The 21,745-nt window shown below is 48.0% G+C and overlaps 10 protein-coding genes and 1 non-coding gene across 11 annotated transcripts; 4 read left to right on the top strand and 7 right to left on the bottom strand.

Annotated features, from left to right (window-relative positions):
• Positions 1 to 719: 719 nt before the first annotated feature.
• ASF1 (Histone chaperone asf1) lies at positions 720 to 1,735 on the top strand (the record flags this gene model as incomplete). Its single annotated transcript, XM_064844680.1, has 3 exons — positions 720 to 828; positions 890 to 1,238; positions 1,297 to 1,735. The coding sequence occupies 3 exons, from the start codon at positions 720 to 722 to the stop codon at positions 1,733 to 1,735; spliced, it is 897 nt and encodes a 298-aa protein (XP_064712540.1).
• A 375-nt stretch (positions 1,736 to 2,110) lies between these two features.
• LTR84_001054 (uncharacterized protein) lies at positions 2,111 to 3,895 on the bottom strand (the record flags this gene model as incomplete). The annotated part of the gene is made up of 1 exon (XM_064844681.1): positions 2,111 to 3,895. The coding sequence occupies one exon, from the start codon at positions 3,893 to 3,895 to the stop codon at positions 2,111 to 2,113; it is 1,785 nt and encodes a 594-aa protein (XP_064712541.1).
• Positions 3,896 to 4,253: 358 nt separating this feature from the next.
• On the top strand, positions 4,254 to 6,602 carry LTR84_001055 (uncharacterized protein; the record flags this gene model as incomplete). The annotated part of the gene is made up of 2 exons (XM_064844682.1): positions 4,254 to 4,393; positions 4,448 to 6,602. The coding sequence occupies 2 exons, from the start codon at positions 4,254 to 4,256 to the stop codon at positions 6,600 to 6,602; spliced, it is 2,295 nt and encodes a 764-aa protein (XP_064712542.1).
• A 36-nt stretch (positions 6,603 to 6,638) lies between these two features.
• On the bottom strand, positions 6,639 to 8,378 carry LTR84_001056 (uncharacterized protein; the record flags this gene model as incomplete). Its single annotated transcript, XM_064844683.1, has 1 exon — positions 6,639 to 8,378. The coding sequence occupies one exon, from the start codon at positions 8,376 to 8,378 to the stop codon at positions 6,639 to 6,641; it is 1,740 nt and encodes a 579-aa protein (XP_064712543.1).
• Positions 8,379 to 8,997: 619 nt separating this feature from the next.
• Positions 8,998 to 10,765, bottom strand: LTR84_001057 (uncharacterized protein; the record flags this gene model as incomplete). The annotated part of the gene is made up of 3 exons (XM_064844684.1): positions 8,998 to 9,459; positions 9,512 to 9,832; positions 9,875 to 10,765. The coding sequence occupies 3 exons, from the start codon at positions 10,763 to 10,765 to the stop codon at positions 8,998 to 9,000; spliced, it is 1,674 nt and encodes a 557-aa protein (XP_064712544.1).
• Positions 10,766 to 14,822: 4,057 nt separating this feature from the next.
• LTR84_001058 (uncharacterized protein) lies at positions 14,823 to 15,341 on the top strand (the record flags this gene model as incomplete). The annotated part of the gene is made up of 2 exons (XM_064844685.1): positions 14,823 to 14,915; positions 14,973 to 15,341. The coding sequence occupies 2 exons, from the start codon at positions 14,823 to 14,825 to the stop codon at positions 15,339 to 15,341; spliced, it is 462 nt and encodes a 153-aa protein (XP_064712545.1).
• A 685-nt stretch (positions 15,342 to 16,026) lies between these two features.
• Positions 16,027 to 16,170, top strand: LTR84_001059. The gene has a single exon. It is a non-coding gene; the product is annotated as a tRNA-Ala (tRNA).
• A 527-nt stretch (positions 16,171 to 16,697) lies between these two features.
• LTR84_001060 (uncharacterized protein) lies at positions 16,698 to 17,085 on the bottom strand (the record flags this gene model as incomplete). The annotated part of the gene is made up of 2 exons (XM_064844686.1): positions 16,698 to 16,996; positions 17,079 to 17,085. The coding sequence occupies 2 exons, from the start codon at positions 17,083 to 17,085 to the stop codon at positions 16,698 to 16,700; spliced, it is 306 nt and encodes a 101-aa protein (XP_064712546.1).
• An 811-nt stretch (positions 17,086 to 17,896) lies between these two features.
• On the bottom strand, positions 17,897 to 18,780 carry LTR84_001061 (uncharacterized protein; the record flags this gene model as incomplete). Its single annotated transcript, XM_064844687.1, has 2 exons — positions 17,897 to 18,402; positions 18,480 to 18,780. The coding sequence occupies 2 exons, from the start codon at positions 18,778 to 18,780 to the stop codon at positions 17,897 to 17,899; spliced, it is 807 nt and encodes a 268-aa protein (XP_064712547.1).
• Positions 18,781 to 19,885: 1,105 nt separating this feature from the next.
• Positions 19,886 to 20,421, bottom strand: LTR84_001062 (uncharacterized protein; the record flags this gene model as incomplete). The annotated part of the gene is made up of 2 exons (XM_064844688.1): positions 19,886 to 20,055; positions 20,100 to 20,421. The coding sequence occupies 2 exons, from the start codon at positions 20,419 to 20,421 to the stop codon at positions 19,886 to 19,888; spliced, it is 492 nt and encodes a 163-aa protein (XP_064712548.1).
• A 43-nt stretch (positions 20,422 to 20,464) lies between these two features.
• LTR84_001063 (uncharacterized protein) lies at positions 20,465 to 21,139 on the bottom strand (the record flags this gene model as incomplete). The annotated part of the gene is made up of 1 exon (XM_064844689.1): positions 20,465 to 21,139. The coding sequence occupies one exon, from the start codon at positions 21,137 to 21,139 to the stop codon at positions 20,465 to 20,467; it is 675 nt and encodes a 224-aa protein (XP_064712549.1).
• Between the last annotated feature and the right edge of the window lie 606 nt (positions 21,140 to 21,745).

Below are 21,745 nucleotides of genomic sequence, written 5' to 3' on the forward strand. Positions count from 1 at the left end.
TGTTTGTGTCCTTCTAATCGTTTAGTTGAGAGACGTCGTCAAGATCGGTAGCTTGGAAGAGAATGAAAGCCCGAACTATGATGGTATCTGTTATTTACAAGTCAGGTCTGTGATTCGGCTCGCAGCTGAAGTCGTCCTACTTACTGGAAGAGAAGTAGCAAGACGTTGAGAGACTCGGCTACTGAAACAGCATGTGTTGCGCAAGCAAGTAAGAAGAAAGAAGTAGAAGAGAGCGCGACCAAAAACAAAGAAGTTCAAGGGAAGTGGTGAAAGACAGGCAGGAACTTTGAATGGGATGGCAGTCAGAGACATGAACACAAAAAGTGAGTCACGTGCTCTTCGGATAAACTGCCAGATATAGGAGAGCTGGTGCCAAGTTCTTTAGCTCGTCACTAATGACATTAGATTGGTCTACAGGGAATTGATGCGAACGGGAACGAGATTCTGGGAATTGGCCTTCTTCTGGACGCGCCACGCGCTTCATCTGGTGGTATCCACCTGTATTTTGTCAAATGCGGTGTCGATTGATTTCACTGCGCAATCCCACTTCACGTTTCTACACCACAACTATACCAACCACTTCTTCCCAGATCATTTCTTTCCTCTCGCTTTCATCATTCTCGATGGGGATTGATTTATCAAAAAAGTAACAACTTATTCTCTGAGACGATCGCAAGGACCCGCAATCCGCTTAATAGTCCTGTCCTCACCCCACGACAATGTCGGTAGTCTCTCTCTTGGGCGTGAAAGTCCTTAACAACCCTGCGTCATTCACTGCGCCGTATGAGTTTGAAATCACATTCGAATGTCTTGAACAACTGCGCGAGGGTAGGTTACCCTTCCCTCCCTTACGATGAGCCTCCGAACTAACCATTCACTACCCCTCCAGACCTAGAATGGAAACTCACCTACGTTGGCTCCGCAACATCTGCAGAACATGATCAAGAATTGGACTCCCTGCTTGTGGGACCCATTCCTATCGGTGTTAACAAATTCATCTTTGAAGCTGACCCACCCAATCTTTCTCGTCTACCAGCCACGGAAATCCTAGGCGTCACGGTTATTCTCCTGACTTGCTCTTACGATGGCCGTGAGTTTGTGCGTGTGGGTTACTATGTCAACAATGAATATGACAATGAGGAGATGAACAACGAACCACCTTCCAAGCCTGTCATTGAACGAATTCGCAGAAATGTTCTTGCAGAGAAACCTAGAGTTACGCGGTTTGCGATCAAATGGTATGTTGCTCCATGGGCGCGATCCACGATTCAGTCATGTTCTAACAGTTTCCAACAGGGATTCCGAAGAATCAGCACCTGCCGAATTTCCCCCTGACCAGCCCGAGGCAGATAGACTTGACGACGACGGAACAGGTTATGGCGCTGAAGAGGCAGAAATGCAAGCTGCTCTGGAACAAGAATTGGAAGAAACCGAAGCCAAGATTGCTCAGCCACAACAACCCAGCACAGAAGGCGACAAAGAAATGGCAGAGGTTGGTGTTGATGCCAAAGATCCCAAGGCTGATGAAGAGGATGAAGATAGTGATGCCGGAAGTGAGGATCTTGAAGAAGAGAGTTCCGAGTCTGAAGATGACGAGGAGGAGGAAGAAGGTGGCGAGGGCGAGGATACGGAGATGGGTGATGCTGATGACAAGACTGCTGCGACAGTCAATGGTACGAACGGCGATCAAAAGAAGGCATCGGCCACTTCTCAACCTGAGGTCATGGTCCATTAGTGACTTTGTTCCCTCTTGTGATCAGATCATCTCGGAATCTTCGGAGCGGAGCAAGGCGTCTGGAGCTAATGAACCCCCTTCTTTGAATGAGCTTTTAATGAGGAGATTCGACACGGCGGTATGACAGTGACAGTGAATGGGAAACAGCAATGCAAAAACAACGAGAGTACAATTGAGCGATGAATCGATCGCTCTTGATTGGATGGATAGAACGGATTGAATTGAGAGTGTTGCTTTCCAGTTCACTCACCAAGACTTGCAATTGGATACATAGAACAAAATACCTGTTCATAACACAAGACCTGAAATATGCAGACCTAGAATTGAACCAAACCAACACCTCCACTTCCATCATCATCATCGTTCAAACTCCACTCAAACACCAGAATATACCGCCGTGACATGTCTACCACATTCAATTCTCTGCTCCATGTTGACCTTCCGGCCCTTGACCTTGACCGCATGCTTAGGTGTCGCATGGAAGCGATGTTCCTCTCTCCTACCCGCCTCGATCTCAGCCGCCATATCCAACGGACGGATGTACTGGGGCGTGGCGACGTTATTGCGCTTCCCACTACCAAGCTGGTAGTACTCGTTGCCGCCCCACCAGAGCACATCGGCACCCCAATTGGTATCGTTCTCCGTGCCCTTCTCGTTCGCGTCTAGATACGTCACGTTGTCCATGATTGCGGAGACGTGGGTCGACCCGACCGAGATATGAGCCATGCGGATCGGGATGGTGACTCGTTTCACCTCGTCGTATTCGAATAGGCCACTTAGACTGGGGATTTTGGTTGGTGCGTCCTGAACGTGTGTCCATTTGCCATTGCCGAGTGATCCTCGAAGACCGGCGCCGGTGGCCCATACGTCTGCTGTGATTCGGCCTAGAGTGCGAATCTCGGCTGGGTCTTCGGACGGCCCGGCCACACGGAGGGCGTCAACAGAGAAGAAGCTGTTGGTGCCGCCTGCAGAGATGCTGGTGACTTTCGGTACTTGGTTGGTGCCTTGATAGAGTCGATTGACGGGTAGAAGGGATGGGGTATCGACATATGGGGCCTCAGAGTTATAGTTGAACCCGAGCTGTCCGGAACTGTTGTCGCCAAATGAGAAGACGCGACCCTCTTCATCGAGTGCAAGGGAATGGAAGTCTCCAGTGGCTATTTGTTTGATTTTGAACCCTCGTAGGGTGGTCAACTCATGACACATATCATACGGTCCTTGTGGCCGCGTGAGCCATGTTACACCGGGAACACCAAGCTGACCTCTGCTTGGGAAATTTTCTGTACCTGATGCTGCAGAAAAGACACGGCCTTTATTTGTGAGGAGTAAAACATGCTCGAGACCACCGCTTATACTCGTGACCGATTCACCTCTTGCGAGATTCTGAGGTTCAAGGTTTCTGTAGCTGGTGCTGGAGGTAGAGCTTAGAAACGGAATCCAGGAACTTTCACTGGGTTTGTGGCCGATTTCTTGATCCGATTTGGAAGCTGGAATAGAATAGACCGTCCCATTCTTCGAGAGTCCTATGACTCTGTCCCTCGATATAGCGATCTGCTTGAGATCTTTGCCTTTGAGCGTTACTGTTGGTTGAGCAATGTCCTCCGAAAAAGCTTTTCCCCACTGAACCAAATCTCCATTCTCGAGAATTGCTGCCCCGAAGTTTCGATCGAGTTTGAGATCCCGCAACAAGACATCATCAAAATATGCTAATCGTCGAGGAGTCTTGACATATGCATCGGTGGAATCTGGAGCAGCAACCTGAGCTGTATTTGAGCCCCATATGTATACACCTGGGTTTTCCCAGCTCTTTTTGACTTGCAGATGTTGTGAACTGATGAGATCTCTATTCTCTTCTTTTGAAACACCTTTTTTCTTTTTGGACTTTTCGATCCTAATCTCCGGGGGTTCAGATGCTGGAACTTCTGTCGATACTTGGGTAAAGGGACTTGTGCTATAAATCAGTGCTACTGTAGCAGCGGCAGCAAAGAGGACAACAGATTGTTGTTTCCATGGTCGATGAAGGTGGGAATGTCTCGTGGTTCTGGAAGAGAATGCTCTTGATCTAGGAAGTAATTGAGGACATTTGGAGTTGATAGTTGTCGATCTTGATGATCGCGTGAGTTGGTGAATGGTCGATGTTCCTAGAGTTCTAGACGCCATTGAGAACACTTGATCGGGTACTCAACATTTCACTGTCGACCCGAGTTCAGACAAAGTAGAAGATGCGTTCGTGAAGTCGAACCTGTAGGTACCAAAATGGTCGTATTCGTAAATGTAGGACGTCATGCAGTGTCTCACGAACTCTACTGAGCGAGTCAACTCACCGCCTTGGCTTTGAAGCGGCAGAATAACAACCCACTTCGAGATGTTGAACTTGACGAACACATGGGAATTGCATAATTATGTGGACGTCTCTCTAACGGTTTGGTCGTTTCAATCATGATCCTTATGGCATTGTCCTCGATTTCTTTTTCCATATGACTCGAGATAGATCTTCAATCATTTCGTGGCTCAAGCCATGGCCTTACAAGAGAATTCCAATAACCAACAAGATGCCACCATAGCACAACTCGAATCCGCTGGAAATGAACTCGATCTTCTGAAATTGTCCGGTGACATAGATGCTCATTTGTTGGATGCCAGTTTAGATGAATACCAGTATGATTCTATTCTCCTTCTGTCCCTCTATCATCGCTAAGAATGACCGCCTAGGTATTATCTCGATCAATTGGAAGCCACCCGTTCTCATCTCGATACCATTTTAGCCGACACGGCCGCGATCCTCGATGAATTATCTGAGATCTCCGCCTCATTCAAGAGGATTGATGTCCAGACCAAGACTTTTCGCAAGCAATCCGCCGTAATTCTTGAAGAACAACGTAAAAATGACTCCATCGCTCAAGAAGTTGCCGACAATCTGCGGTTTTATGAACCTTTGGAACGTATCACCAGAAGACTCAATGCCCCCGGTGCTGGAGCATTTGTTCGAAGTAAAGATTTCTCTGATATGCTTGTCACATTGGATGAATGTATCGACTATATGCAGACACATACCAGTCATAAGGAAGCGGAAACTTTTCGATCCCGTTATAGGTTGTTATTGACCAGAGCACTCACCTTAGTTCGAAATACCTTTATGGCTGGAGTCAGAGAGACAACAACCGAAGTTGCAGGAAGGATAGCAGCTAAACAACTGAATGATACCACCATGTCCGCATTGTTGTATGCCAAATTCCGCGTGGGAGCAGAGGAGATGAAACAACTTGGACTGGAAATCCAAAAGCGCGCCAATCCTCCTGTGGACGCAGATCCCGGTACAGAAGGGGAATATCAAAGTCTGATGAATGAACTACATGCCAGCTTTGCTGCTTGTCGAGCCAGATTGATCTTACCTATCGTTCAAAGGCGACTCACGGAAATTGGACAAGCTCCGAGTTCTAAAGATCTTGTTCAGCTTGCACGCTCCAGTATTAGTTATGTTCGAGGCATGTGCTTGGATGAATTTGAACTCTGGGGAGAATGGTTTCATGGCTATCGGGGATTATATGAATTCCTCGAATCCATCTGTGAGCCACTTTACGACCATCTTCGTCCACGCATCATTCATGAGAACAAATTGTCGAAACTTTGCTCTCTTGTGACGTTACTTCAAACGAGATATTTACATGATGAGGAAGAGGATGGTCCAGTGGACATGAATCAACTTGATTTCTCCTCTCTGATTCAGCCAGCTTTGGAGGATGCACAAACTCGTCTACTTTTTCGAGCACAGGCAATTCTTCGAGATGACATTGAAAATTTCAAACCAAAGGCCGAAGATCTTGATTATCCACGACTCACTTCAAGACCACCCACAGCGAATACACCTCTTTCTGGTCGTCGGAAATCACGAGATCCGTTAACACCTAGGACTCCGGAAATTGCTGATGAAGATTCTGGAGATGAGGGTGCCTTTTCTTGGACTATTGCGTCCCGTCGTTCAGGACTTCAGAATTGCTATCCTACACTTGCGAAGGCGATTCAACTTCTTTCTCGGATATATCGACTAGTGAATTCTTCTGTTTTCGATGATCTTGCACATCAAATTGTTCATCAAACTACCATTTCTCTCCATTTGGCTTCACTACAGGTTTCTTCCAGATCCTCTGCGGCTGATGGACAACTCTTCCTCCTACGGCATTTGCTTCTTCTGAAGTCCCAAATCGTGGCATTTGATATCGAATTTGTGACTCCTGATGTGTCGTTTGACTTTTCTGGTGTCGCGAGCACGTTTTATGAATTACGTGAGCGAGGTGGTCTTTTCAATCCTAGGAGTTGGATGAAGCTTTTCAGCACGGGAGGACTATTACCGAGAGTTGTTGAAAACATGCTAGATGCAAAAGTCGAGCTTGATGGTCGTCTCCGAACGGTCATTAATGATTTCACCGCGGGGTTTGCCAATGATATGACAAAGGAATTACCCAGGGATATCGACAAAGCGAACGTCAAGAATGATAGTCTGGATAAAGCCGTTTCCGCGACCCGGAAGACCGTCGAGGCGGAAATCCCCATCATTCGCGCCAAACTAGAACAATATATTGATGACATCCGCACTCGCGAGACGCTGGTCGCTGCCGTAGAGGATCAAGTCGTGCAGATCTATGAAGCGTTTTTCGATGGCTATGTCAGACGAGTAGGAGGGAACGGCAAGATGAACGGCGCGAATCAGATATCCCGTAAAGGCAAGGGGCCGGAAAATACTGTCTGGGACATCGATACGTTCGCCGAGTGGGCTGAAGGACTCTTCAATGTTGCCTTGCCCAATGTCGAAGATGACGCGGAGAGCAATGTCGTGAGTAGGAGTTTGTCCAGGAGCGGGAGTCCCTAAGATAGTGTCAGACCTTCAATCGAGTGAATTTCCAGATCAATCATGCACAGTCTTCCCACCGAGATTGACCTTTCCCCTTCCAGCGCCTGTTTGCAGCTTTTGGGCACGCTCAATCCATGTTTGAGCCGCTGCAGAGATTCCTCCTGACATTGTACATTCACGAGCAACGACTTTCTCCGCAACTGTCGCTGGATCGGTAGGGTTTTCGGATTTACTCTGTGACTCCTTCCTCCCTCTCGTAGCAACACTCCTGCGATTTCCCACAATGCCAATATTCCTCGTACTCGGGATCCTCATGAGCGTGACCTCGGCTTGCATACCAATTTCCTCGGTGATGCTCACCACCTTCCGTGTCAGACAAGCATACATGCTCTTATCGTCCGAGTGATTGGCTGCTTTCAGCTTCGCTGCACGTAACGCTTTCAAATCACCTGTTGCAGGTTGTTCTTCTGCACCATTGATTTTGGAGTCGGTTTTTGGGTGGCTGTCTTTTGGTTGGTAGCGATGCTTGGCGCCGCTGAGGGCGTGTGAGCAGCAGGGGATAGCGAGGAATGGGAGAGGTGAATTTGGAGATGAGAGTGTGGCCAGTAGCGGGGTCCAAGGTGTGAGTTCGTCGGCATGGTTGGAGATGATGAATGTGTTGGGTTGGAAGAGGCCATTGTGCACTCTGGCTTGCGGTAGGAAGTCGGCTATATCGGATTTGAGAGCGGATATGAATGGTTGTGGGACACAAATCATTTCGTCCAGGTGGTCATCCATGCCTAGCACTTCCCATGTCTTTCGCCTTCGAGCATCAAATCCACGTCCAGGATATCCTTCTTGAATCAAAATGTAACTGAGGACGCCGTTGCCACATGCAACGTCAATGAAGCCTGGGAAGTCGGACGGGGTTTCATACATTTGTCGCCAGAGTTCGATCAGGAATGCGGCGATAGAAACGTCTTCGAAGACGTGCTTGGAGGGTTCAGTCTGCTCGACCCAGCGTGATATGAGGTCAGGGGCATATTTCTGCTTCAACCGGCTGTAGGTATCCTGAACGGTATGTTGGGGGAGAATTGTGTCTTTTATTGCGGATGGCGCCAGGGAGAATCCTTGTCCATCTTCTACCTGTCCGTTAATAGGTTTTGTGTCTGGTGTCGGACCTTTTGCCAGTCGAAGGAATGTTTGCAAGAGCGATATGAACGTCCGGTGAAGACGGAGCGGTACCTCGGCGTCAGGTGTGAATGACAGGAAATGAATTGACAGTGATGGTCCGGCCTCGGTCGTCTCATAGAGATAAGCCATGGCTTTGATAGTAGGATGATACCAAGGCATAGCATTCTCGGATTCCACTTGGGGGACATAGACGACAATGTGACCTGTGATGGTGGAAGCTGGCGAAAGATCATACAGGTAGCACCATTGCTCCAACGGAGGGTCGAGCTGCGCGTTCCTGGGTATCAATCTTCGCAAGACGCTTCGTTTGAGGATGGCGCCATCAATGACTGGGGCAGCTGCATGTTGCGGCAAAGGATTGGTCGTTTCCTCCACATCGCCAACCGTACCATGGGTTGTACCATTTGTGCGAACAACGAAGGCTTTTTCCTTCTCCAACGCAGTCTTCAGATGTCCCGAGCTATCGAATAGAATGTCCGCACGAAAGAGGTGTGTTGAGTTCAGATTAGGACTCTCAAGTAGGAGGTCGTTCACCTGAGCGAATATGGTTCCCGAGAGGTTGGGAGAACCTTGTCTATAGTTTGAGTCGGTCCTCCAAACCACATCTCCGCTGGTTAACATTTTACGTGCATTATTGGGTCTTGAGAGAAGAGTGTTCTTTGATGGAAAGGAGAACAAAAGTTTGAGAAGTTGAGTACGAAATTCCGCCGTTGTCTGTCTTTACAAAATATTCGGCCCGACGTATCACTTCGCATCATTCATGCTTCAAGACAACAGCGTCACACCGGCCATCAGTACATGCAAGCATACACAAATCTCTCCAGCCACATTTATTGACGTTGTTGGAGATCGCAAGTGATATCTCCTTGCAGTTTCTTAAAGTTGAGGCTACTAATCACTGAGTACCTCTTTCCCAGTAGATATCAAAATTCGTTGATCATCCAACTACGTCTTTTGGCTGATACTTTACCCTGTATTGAATTGTTGAGTACGGCGAGCGACAGGGTGGGAAATCAGGTTCGTGATCCACGGATTCTGTCATGCACTCGGTGAGTGGAAACTTACACTTGTGAATGTCAACAATAAATAGTAAGCACTTGTATCTTGAAGAGCAAAAGTTTTCAATTCCCTATGGAAAATGCGTGTACTTGTGAGAGACAAGCCAAAAAAATTCGTTCAGAAATGAGTGGACGCTTGGAATAACCTCTCCAAGCCAGTACGGCCGTTGCTACTCATGTAACTATTCCAAGTCTGCCTCTCCATTACCTTCCGATGTTTCGTCTTCATCTTTGTCCGTCTTCTTTCCTTGTGGTCGAGTTAAGGCGCTCGCCGGTGTCAGTGACTGTGACGGGAAAAGCCCACGGCGTAATCCAAAGCCCGAACGATGTGGCGACGGTGGAACCAGTCCGTGCAGAACACTCGAAACCGCTCTGGAACTGGCTGGCCCTTCCAGACTCAATATCGAGGGCAAAGTAGGCCGCTTCCGACCCGAACCGGTTGGTGACCCATGGTATGAGGAGTCTTTTATGACAACACGCTTGGCTGGCCCTTCTGCCTTCAAGCCACGGGAGGGAGGGTCGTTGATGACAGAGCTCTGCACATTGCCCTTCGTCGGGCTTTCCAGTGGGGACGGGTTTTCTGGCAAGGGGGGGATTGTGAATGTGGAGGGCTCTGTACCGAAGCCAACGCTGAATGAAGCGTACTCATCAACTCATTCTCAGAGCTAGTCGTGACATCGTATGCCATGGACATACCAATGTGCTGAAGGACGCTGTTTGCAATATAGCAAACATGCTATCACGGTTGGACTCATAGTACTGTTGAAGCACATCGAGGACCAATTGGAATCCTGCCGCACTAGGCTCATCAGGGTCGATTTGTGCAATTCCATCGTCCGTCAATGCCTGATAGGCTTGAACGTCAAGCGGACGCTCAGGAGAATCTGCAATATCATCTAAGATCAACTGCCGACCAGCCTCATCGATGCCATAGTCTCGAAGGTCCACCCAGCCAGGAACAAATCCGAAGTCTTCCGTTCGCACGTCGTCATCAAGCAGACCGGAACCGCTAACCACCTCGCGATCAAAATGATCTTCATCTTGTCCTTATATCGCTACAAAGGCGGGCTCCGAATCGGCAACCTCGTTCAAATAGCTGGATTCGTCCTCCATCTTGTCTGGAACTCCTGACTCATCATCTGGTTCGAACGTCGGAAAATGTTCCGGAAGCAATTTGCCTTCGGTGAGCTCGCTGATGGTAAGTGTAGGATCAACTCCATTGATGGAGGTGCTTCTGACTTTAGCGAGCATTCCGAACATCACAGGATAATATTTCTCATCGAAGTCATGTTTCATGGCATTGCAACCTTGGGTCTCCCAACATATATTGCACTTGGAGTAGTCGAAGACACAGGGACTACCTCCGGTAGGGTCCAAGTTGGAGATACCAAGGGCCATGGCTTCGCCGTGACGACGATGTCCGATTGAAGAGGAAAGCAGCCATCGAAGTGTTGGATGCGGGATCAAACCGATTTCGTCACGACCACAGCGATCAATAGGAATTCCGTTGTCAAGGTCCGACCTAATATTTCGAAACCATAAATAGGCCACAGCGACCATCAACTCCCCAACCTCAGCTGTCTCTCGGTTTGGGTTGTCTATCTCTCGCCAGTCGCATGTTCCTCTCATTCGTTTCAGCTTGGCAACAAAGAAGTCGTACGCATTCCCGTGATCGAAATCATCGGGCAGACCGCAATCCATGGCAAATGGGTGGAAAACGCCATTCTTTAACCACAACTGTGAGTGTTCGGGGGTTTCAAGACCACATTGACGGGCCGCAGCACGAATATTACTCATTATGTAAGTTCGCTCGTGAAACTGCCAGCCTTCCGGCCGACCGTAGGTCATCACCTCGTGGTTAGGATCTCTGAGGATGCGATACAGCGTTGATGGTTTTGTGATTGTTGGCAGTGCCTTACCCGTCCGTAGTGCATCCATGATCGCAGGCATATTTGATGGCTGCGGTTTGTTTATTCGTCGTCCAAGTCAACCATCAGCGAATGTTCCCATTGCGTAGCTGTTTTTCAAACAGGTTCTGAACAGCATCAATCCTCGTTCATAGAGCGACCTATCGTCTGGTGTATCATGGACAGCAATCACCATGGCATTGATTGCTCTCAGTAATACCTTTTCATAATGACGCAGCAGTAGATTGATTGCAAGAGAGCAAGGAACCATGTTATCTTGGTGGTGATATGATGTCTTCCCATCCCCACCAGGAAACATTCGGCAAAATGCATCCCAGGATATGGTCAGTGGGTTGGCACGAGCTTCTGAAGCGGACAGATGAATTGCGCAACCGTCTCGTGTCAGTTCTTGGTCGATATATGCATCTCGAACAGTAGTGTCATCCAAGAAAAACGGTCTAGTCTTTTTCATCAATGATTCGACTGTGGCTTGCATCTCAGACTTCGTCCAGCCAAGCTTGTGGGTCTTGTTGTTTGCCTCCAACAAGTGTATGGCAGAAGTACGCATGTAGCTTGTCAAATTCAACGGCATTTCGAATGTTATCAGTTGCTTTCGTCTGTCACAATAAGAACAGACTGGGTCTTTGTGATATCGTGATTCACAGAAATCATTACATGCTCTCATGCACCAGCATCCCGGACAGACATGCAAGGCATATCTACCACCCGTTCCGTGCATGCATGATACAATTGGATCACAGGGAATTTGATCCGCTGCGCGGTCCCATAGTGTTGCTCCCATCTCTGCACCATCTCTCCAAGCTTTCTCTACAGAAAGACCATGGTTGAGGCCCTGAAGGATGGAATCAACAATCCACCACACCTCATCAGTCGTAGGACTATCAAAGTTGATGGTCGAAAGTTTGCGAAGTGCACGATTCCGAAGCCAAGTCCCTGGCTCAAAGGTCAAGACTGCTCGATTTCGAGTCCTATTCTTCGAGAACTGACACAGAGAAGAGTCCCGCAAAGAGGCCAGAGGGTCAGTCGTACAGGCTTGAGAAGCAAATGTAATACATTCTTACGAAAGGCCTTGCCAAGCGCACGCTCTTAGGGCTGCAGCCTTTGCAAGCTTCATCACCTTTGCATGATCATCTGCTGCGAGGTAGAAAGATGGTACGTCACTACTATCTTCATGATACCAGCTGATATGTTGATCGTTGAAGTTTCCGCTCGGCTTGCATCTCAGGATTGTTTTTACATCAAGTTTCCATTTCGTCGCCCACTTAGAATCTGCCGAGCGAGTTTGGCCAGGGATATGCCCTTGTCCCTGTAGCATTAGAGAACAATTCAGCCGCTTCCGCTCATCTCGTTCAAGAATTGGAGACGATATAGAAATCAATGTCACAGAAGACTGTTCAGGCTGTGCCAAAGACTCATTGGAAACAACCGACAAAGCCCCACGTAGTATCCACAATCGATCCATGGCAGACATCGTTGAGGGCGGTGAATCTACCTTCTCTGCCAAGTGCCATAGAAAGTGTGCAAGGCGACAGCCGTGAACTGGCTTGATATTGAGATGCTTCAATCGATATGAATAGGATTGATCTTCGTGTTTCAGCGTAATTGTATCAACAATTTCTGATGTGGATGACACACGGCTTCGTAGTTCTGCAACAACCTTACGAAGGGAAGTGGCCCGGGAAAGCTTCTCGAGCATCTCAACAGTCTTCTCCGATGCATCAATGATGTATTTGATAAATGGCAAAGCATAAACGCATTGGACCACGCAGCAAGTGCAGTAGCTTCCGCCATTGATGCGGTCGATGGTAGCTGTTTCATTGATACTGTCTTCTTACGACGAATCAGTGGCGTATGGGCGAAGAAGGGTTTGAATTCATTTGTGTCGTCGGCCATTCCTTGTGATGCAAGACTACTTCCACTTGCTGGCTGGTTTGTGTCGCCCGCCATTCCTTGTGGTGTCACATGAATTCCAGGTGTTGGCGATGTTGTAGCGGCAGGGACTGAAATGACAAGGACATTCTGGATAACGAGGCGTTGTTTGTTGCCTGTTCCTGTTGATACCGGTTCTGCCTGTAGTGGGATGCTCCCAGCCTGATGAGTCTTTGAGAAATGCCCTTTGAGTGTTGTGACACCACAACTTCCACATGTCGGCTTCAACGAACTTGGAAGACTGTCGACATGTAATTGCAAAAGAAATAGATTGGTCAGGGTCCGCTGGCAAACCTTACACATACTGCGGCCGTGAGCATTGATTTCGTGTGAGTGTAGCTGGGCCATTGAAGGAAAGCATTGACCACAGGTGTGCTCCACATACATAAAAGGCCGGGCTGTAGTATGAACAAGACTATGCCTATCCAGAGCATCTTGAGCAGAAAAGAGGCACGAGCAGCCATCAAATGTACATGGAAGTCGCGTGCTATGTATGAGACGCATATGGCGCTCATAGTTGTCGAATTTCTAACCACACATGTTAACAATCTAAGCCGCCTGAGAGTAATTGATATAAGTTATCAGTTAGGACAGGTGCACCCCCACCCCCCAAGGGACTCTATCTGAGGACCGAGGGGGCATTCTACCACCTATGGCTAGGTATATATAGTAGGCTCCCGGCCCCTGAGGTCCAAGGGAGCCTATTTACTCGTACCTTGTCTCATATTGGGTGATTCTGGGCATGGGAAGGCTTCAAGGGCAACAACTCACAGGAAAATTCTGGTTACAGCCATCAAATTCGCAAGGGTATTAGATCACACCATGTTTGTTCCGCCAATGCGCAGTAAGGTTGTTTCCGGTGTCTGTACGGAAGTCACAGTTGGGTTTGCCACAAACGAAAGGAAAAAGTTCTTGATGCTCTGATTTCTGGTGCGCTTCGAGAGCTCTGGCATTAGAAAAAGACGCAGAACAGCCATTGTAGTTGCATACACTGTATATGGCCATGCTGTTGTCATACTGTTGTTTAGTTCTGCCATCAAAAAGAATGCTGCGGAGGAGTTGTGTTATAAGATTCGATACGGAGGGATTCATCTGGTGTTCACATATCACTTAGCAAGCACGGATCTTCCACGAGCTGCTTGTCGCTTGTAGCCTTGCCATCATCAGAGTTATCACCTACCCGTGATGGTATCCGTCATAAGTCTGTGGCCGTCACTGGCAGCCAATTGATGAAAGGAAATGGAGCCATCATATGGGACAACACATGTGATTCTCTCTGTATTCTTTGTCGCAATCAGCGATACCAAACATTGGTACTGCCGAGAAGTGAGCTGAGTACTTCGTGCCTGCATTCTAGAAACTTTCTGAGATCGGAGAACGGAGCCCTCATTGGCAACGACACCAGGCTACGGCATGCTGCTTGCCACCGGCCATCGCCCAACTGCGTTTTTCAGCTGATACTCTATCCTGTAATCGTTGAGCATGGCGGGCGTCAAGGAAGGAATACCGTTCGTGATCCACGCTTATACACTGGGTGCCTGCCAGTGTGGATTAAAACCTGGGCAAAATTCTTGCTCCTTCTCCCACGACTACCCTAGGGAGAGGCAGTATCTACTTTGCCTCCTCGCAGTACAAACATGGTTAAGATCCAGTTTGGTTGTTTGAATTTCAGATCCATGGGGGAGTCGACTCACCAAGATTCTCCAATAAAGTCCTCAATCATAGGACTTCATGACTCATAGCTTATGAGAGAAACTGTTTTCGTAGTACAAAGATTTGAAAATTTCAGAGCGGACATTCCGATCTGACACATCATACGGAACAGATACCAAGATCAGTAAACTTACCTGGTGGCTTCCCAAATGTCAATCATAACATCATGTGCGCATCCGAGAGCGGTCTCCACGCCAGCAAACTACCTAGGTGAGGAGCCTGATCCTTCTTCATCATCCAGAGCCACGTCCGAGCAGATAGACAAAAAATTGATTTCATAGTAATTAAAGTCAGTAGAATATTGTTGGAATCAGGCTGACAGAGGAACCTTTTCAGAGTCGACACTCCATCAGTACTCAGCGCCATTGTCTAACAATTTGGTAAGTCGACATCCCACTGTTCAGGATACGTACTAACTATTTCAGAACAGGTGAATCATGGAGTCATTGCAGCAGCAGTATTGGGCTCAGTACGAAGAAGCTGGTGAGCTTTTCATGCATGGTTCAATTGAAGATGGGCTGACGCTGTGTGTAAGTACCGTGTGGTCAATGATAACTGCTTCGTCAAGGCTAACAAATATTTATTAGCTGGATCTTCGACGCCAAGTCAAAATGGGACTTTACCTCCGAGCCATGGTCAACGCCGCTCTAGCAATATTCTCAGAGAATGCCGTTGACAAATCTGAGTATGCAACTGAGTGTCTTGACCTTTCCAACATGCTCCACAAACAAGCACCAGACGATGAGACAGCATGGCTCGTTAAGCACGCGGAGAACCTCATGAGCAAGACTAGTAGTTCTCATATCGAGATAGAGGAGGACCAAGACTTAAAAGATGACCCGGGAATCGTGACAGAGTGCTTCGGATCACCAACAGAGGTTGACAAGCCAAGTATCTCCTGGGAGGGCATGTTCACCAACCACTGGAAGGCGGCTAAGCGAAGTCAGCAAGATTAAGAGAGGAAGAAGAGTGCACTTGATGGTAAAGCGGACGCTGGAAGCAGTACTACGGTTCGGGTTATCGGATCGCCATCGCCAGCGCCAGCGCCAGCGCCGACCGTGGGAGGATCATTTGCCGGTATGAAACAAGAGGGTGGTGGTAGCGGTGAGGTGTTTGGTCAAGTCAAGTCTCCTTCACCTGCCCCGACCGCAACTGAAGATGAGCTTCAGGAGTAGCACGGCCAGTCACTGATTGTGATGAATTCGTCCCAATTCCTAGTGAGCTAAGTGCCTACTTCCAAGGTTGCACTTCGTATTGGCAAATGAAGGGATATTATGAAAGGAAGTTGTGGGATTTACTCAGAGATGCTGGTTCATTATCTCATTTCATGCCCAGCAAAAGATCATATGCAGTGGAGCCTCGCATCTACTTGAAAGTACTCGTCAACTATTTCGTACTTCATATGACTTCTTGTGATGAATGCACCTGTTGCCGTCTACTTCGAATACCTTTCAATGCGAGGAGCGGGGGACGCCGCTAGAAGACCAACCCCACTTTCCTGCTGGTGCCGCCTGTGATAACTATATTCGGAATAGCGCCATTTAGTATTTACATAATATGAGAAATATGTCCCACATTTTGTGTAAAATATGCCACAGAATTTGTAAACATATTCTACTTCAATGACTTCAGTTATTGAATGCCCGCGTGGCACAATTGGTCAGCGCGTATGTTCAGCCATAATATAGTATTAATAATTGATTACTAAGCAAAACACAGGTGAGACTTTTACTTGCTCTAAATAGTGAGATCTCAAGGTTGAGAGTTCGAGCCTCTCCGCGGGCGTTATACCCTACGTTTTTTTGCAATCGGCTCCGTTGAAAAATGGAGGGAGATATATGAAAAAGATAGCTAAACCTAAATTAAGAAATAAGACTAATCTAGTCTGAGACTAGAGCAAAACCTTATCAGTCACCCAAAAATCATAATCTTGGTATATCGCGTCATTTATTTTAGGCTACCCTACTGAGGTACTTACACGACCATGATATTCACTTAATTTCGTAATCGATATCAATGCCTTTGTAAAGTGATTAATTATCAATAGAAATCTCGCTGATTATTGCCACCGCCATGTTCATTTTCTTCGTTAACTTATTCCTAGAGCTCCACTGGGTACAGAACGACTGTCGTTAATTGTGGACCAAGAAGCCACCAACGATAGACAGATCCTGGAAGACCAATTGATATCTCGCTTCTTTGCTAGTACCATTTGCAACTGTTCACTGGGCAAGGTCATTGTCATCTTTGACAGAGGCCCGGGCAACAAGGGTAAGTACCCAACTGATCCGCAAGAAGCTTCTGCACCACATTCAGCCAGTGAGCACCTCGACCTCCGCATCGGCTCGTATGCCAGGGTCGTCGGCCGGGACAAGGACACCTCCCAATTCAACCCAATCACCCAATTGTAGATCATTAGCCCAGTCATCACCGGCATCCTCGTCGTCACATGCAATATCCTGGCCGAAGAGATTGCTATTGAGCGATGCTAGGAGGCCAGGTACTGCTTTCTTGAGGTTGTTGAGCACTTGTCGGCCATTAAATGTGCTCTTCGTGGCGAAAGGGATTAACTCGACTGTCTTGGTTTGGCCAACACGGTGAATTCTCGCGCCTGGTTGTTTCGCCGATCGACGCCAAAGCGGGAGGGTCCAGGAATGCGCCTCAGTGACATTTATGTCGGAGGTTGAGTCCACAGGACATAATTGCGTACGATCCGGTCAGCACCATAGGTGTTGCACTGCCTCTAGAGATCATCCTTCACCCACGGTTTCAGATGAGCGTGATAAACGGCCGTCGGGATTTGCAAGACATCCAATATCGCGAACAAAAGAACGTACAGGGCGGGGATGGACGCAAGGATAACCATCTTATCGGGTTTTTCAACAACAATCTTACTGACCAAGGCAATTATAGGACAGAGACTGCGCAAGTTCTGGAGGATTGCATGATCCGACAGAGTTATGTTGGATAGAAAGCGCATCGGAGATGACATGCCAACACTCAATCAAGGCACTTGTGAGTTCACTGCTGGAGAATTGGCACAGTCCGGAGAAATGGCGAAGATGCCGCTCCACAAATTCGTTCGCATTGATGGAGTCACAGACAAGCGATGGATCGCGAGGCTGGACGAATGGGACATATCGGGCCACATTCCGCACTGAGTTGATGTCTGGTGTTGCTTTGGACAGAATAGAAAACTCGGGCCTTAACCACCTACACACGGTATGTGCATTGGAGGAATGATCCTTCACCGGGTGAGCTTCGTCAATGATGACACACTCGAAGAGACCACTCGGGTTTTCCTCCCTTTTAATTTGGTGTGTCGATGGATTGCTAACACGACGGTTAGCAGCTGGCGTACTTGATCTAAAGTAGGACTTGCAACATTTGAATAACATTTTGCATTTCTGATTGTCTGGTCCAGTCCAAATGCTTACTCACAACCTCACAGAATCTCATCAATCATTATATCTGCAATCTGTACGCCTCAGAAAGCTCAAATTGCAGTCTCTCATATTCCGGAGCGCCGGTCATCCTGGCCGCGAGGCTTCGTATTCTGTATCCAAATCATGGGGTCATTGGACCAAGCATCCTTGTTTGCTTGTGCGTACTTGGCCATCACCAATTTTCCTTCTTCATATGGATATTTATTTGTGTTTGGGTCCTTGAACTCGCCAATGAGCGCCTCAACATCGCTTTGGACCAGCTTGAGGCTGGCATAGTACCTGCTCTCCCGTGTTGGCTGACCCCAATATTGCAAGATAGCTGCAAGTCCACCAACGAAGCTATTGGTGGCGCCGAGAATGATCACTACTGTTTTGACATGATTTCCTTCAAGGCTCGTGAGTACCGAAATGGTAATGCCCAGGCCCAACTGTAAGATCACCAGAACTACTGCTAGAGCCTTGAGTGCGTACGACAACACTTGATGCTTCCGGATTGACGAGAGGATCCTTGCCCAATCGCCACCCTTTTTAGGCTTGAAGCCTGCATATTTTGTGGATTCTTTCGGCGGCACTAGTTGCGCATTAGTCAAGTCTGCTTTTCGGGCCTGGAGTGATTTAAATAAGAGCATAAATAGCCTCTGGCCCTACCAATATCTAACCTTTCACAGAACTGATCGAGCTTGTTAGATCTGAGAGCTTGTTGATTGCGGTGATCATCGTCGCGACGGCCACCATTATGAACACTCCCACCCCCGTGGCTCGACTGTGACGAGTTAGAAACTGCGAGCAGTGGGGTTCCGTCGGTGGCACTCCCCGCCACTATGTCGTCATGAGAGAGATTGGCTTGGCCAGGCTGAGCATAATCTCCTTCCCCGTCAACAGGCTCAGATTCTGTCTTTCGCTTTTTCGACAGCTCCCTGGCCTCAGTGTGGGATTTTGAAGTTGCCATGGCAAATCTTCGAAGGGAAAACTGGAGCAACCCAGTGATGGAGGCAAGAGGACAAATGGTTCTGCTAACATGAAGTCCTATTCATACCTACCCACTACCCCGCAGTTTTCGGACCGTTCCGTGATTACACTAAATTTAGTGCAATGCCAGGGGAGAGTACAAGATGGTGTTAAAAGCACAAACTGGTGACCCAAGTAAGAGAAGTGATGCAGCTGCACTGAAAGTACAATCAAAGTGCGAAATCTCGTGATCCTTTCCTACCGAAGCGCCGGAATGGTGGAAATGAAACTCGATGTTTTCCCATTACCCCATGTGGCAGCCAGCTTTAAGGCGGCAGCGAGCCGAAAGCGAACAGCAGGCCCCTCGATGTAATAGCTTCAGCTGACTTACAAGAATGAGTCCCTTGATCCCTTGAAGCATAGAACATATGCCGTCCTTTCAGAATCCAGTAATTCTCTCTATCCTGTCGCACCACGTACAGAAAGGGCGAAATGCCAAGTGGCAGCTGAAGCCTTCAGAATACGGGCGCTTCCTCGTCGCCGCCATGGAAGACCCTTTGGATATATGGAAGATCCCATCCATCCTAATATGAAGGTCAAAATTTCCAGGGAATGGTCGATCCATCATCCATCGTTGCGAAGCTCTATCGCCGTTCTCGGGGTCGCCGAACAAGTCTGCCGGCGCAACAATCTTGTGCTTCACAGGAGTATTGGAGTAATAAGTGGCCAACTCGACGGATTGATGGTGAAGCAGGATGATAGTAAGAAATTTTCGAAGCGAATTTTCCAGGTCCCGCTGAAGTTAAACAATTTCTTCACTGGCCGCGATAAGGAACTTGATTTGAATGAGAGAATCCTCACAGAACCGAACATAACTGTTCAACGTCGCGTTATCCTTTGGGGTTGTGCTGGGGCTGGTAAGACACAAACGGCTCTTTTTTTTTTGCTCTGAAACATGAGAAAAGCTACGATGTGGTATTCTGGGTCGCGGCGAACAGTGCTGAAGTCTTGCAGAGGTCATTCGCTGGTTTGTCGAGGCATCTCACATTGCCAGAAGACGAATCCTCCGACCTAAGTTCTAACTAGACCAATCTTCAACTAGTCACTCAAACCTCACTTTTCCCCATCACCTCTTCTGTAGGTTGTGCAATATTATTCTGGTAGTCGTCATACCCAAGCGAGCAGAACCAGTTGATGCTTCCCACAGAAAACACGGCACCTCCAGCGTCCGTCTTGTAATACACGATAAAAGATCGAATCTCATCAGTCTGTGTACCTAGGGTTTTAGTATCGGAAACATGGTACGTTCTGTGCCGATACTAAAAGTATCCGGGTAGCCAATGCTCGTGGCAACCACGACGGCATCTGCAGGACTGCCGGAGGCGATATCGTATGAGTCGATCTCATCCCCATTTGCACCTCCGCCGAGACCAAATTTACCTATCAGGTCAACTTCAATATCATTAAACATCCATGTAAGCTCTGGGGCGAAACTGGATTCGGTTCGTTTGTAGGGGACACCAGGGCCAGTGCCTTCGGCATTGAAGGCGACACCAAAGAGGCCATGAGAGGAACAAGCGCGTGATCTCCACAACCCGGCTTGCATACCATTGACCGATAAAAATCGCTCACCTCCAGGCATTTTATGTGCGAACTCCTTGATCACCACGTCGTATTTCAAGACGTTAGGGTCGGTTAGCATCAACGCCCGCTACCCAGTAAAATCCCTTGCCACTGAGGTACATCAGATTACCACCTTGTGCTGCATAGTCTTGATATGCATCGTAAGATTGTAAAGTAAGGTACTCCAGTTGACAGCCAGTCATGAGAGTATTGTAGTGTTTCAGTACATCAAGGCCTTGCTCGTGAAGATCATGATCAGTCAGGATATCATACGGTATATTTTCTCGTTCCAAGAATCCTGTCATCATTGATTCTGCGCTCAATTCGCGAGGTCGGTCGAATGCCCACATTCTGTATCCAGTGCGAAAGTTTAGGATACGGCTTTGGGTGGAAGATAACACCACACCAGATCCGTCCCTGTGAACATCATAAGTCGATAAGCCAAAATCTGGTCGACGGATCAAACAATGAAAGTCCTCTGTCCTTGGTACTGTCGTCGGGTCGAAGCCAGGTCCAACGTCAACAAGAGTCGGGCCACCTGGATCTGCCAGCTTTTCATTCGCGTATGCCAAATAGGTGAATGTGGAAAGTACCAGAGCGGCTCTAGCACCGACAACCTTGGTAGTATCAGGAGTTGGACGCGCAATGAAAGGGACGAGATCCGTAGTCTTGCTATTCGACATGATCAGCTCGACTGCGCAGACTCCTGAAGGAGCTGTCGCTGGGAATGTTGACATGGGAATCGGTTTCCCGTTGAGCATCATCCAGATCATCCTCATGAAACTGAATAGCCCCATATCCTGACTTTGCTCGAGTCCACTCTACCTCCTCTCCTTTCCAATCATAGCCTGTGACTGCTCTGGTTGGGGCATTGACTCGTGAGCCATGATATCCACTCCCTGAAATATCAAGTATCGTGTCCTCGGACATATGAGCAGCAAAGTCGTACTTAGCTATAACCCTGCCAGGACTTTCAGAAGTGCTGAGGGAGAAATTATCAATACGACCATTGAAGAGATTAGTTGGTTTTGGAAACTGATTGTTTTGCAGTTTCGGCGTACGCCGTGCTTATTTAACAGCATGTCAGTGGATGAATTGGGAATGGCGGCCGCCTTCAACGCAAAAACGCCTTTGAAAATGGTAGGAGTTCTTTCCGCTATTTATGGTAGCTGTTTGAGAGTAAAGGAGCACTTGGTCCCATTGAGAATGAGCTCAAGGTGCACCCAACGCTGAAGCGATCTGATTGGTTTCTGGATTCAAGCGAGGGGCGAGGAGTTGGGTGAGACCACAGGGATGAGTGCGGCGAATTCGTAAGTACGAAACCTAGCGTCCTTCTTTTTGGT

Source organism: Exophiala bonariae (assembly GCF_035927105.1).
Source record: "Exophiala bonariae strain CCFEE 5792 chromosome Unknown scaffold_1, whole genome shotgun sequence".
Lineage (NCBI taxonomy): Eukaryota > Fungi > Ascomycota > Eurotiomycetes > Chaetothyriales > Herpotrichiellaceae > Exophiala > Exophiala bonariae.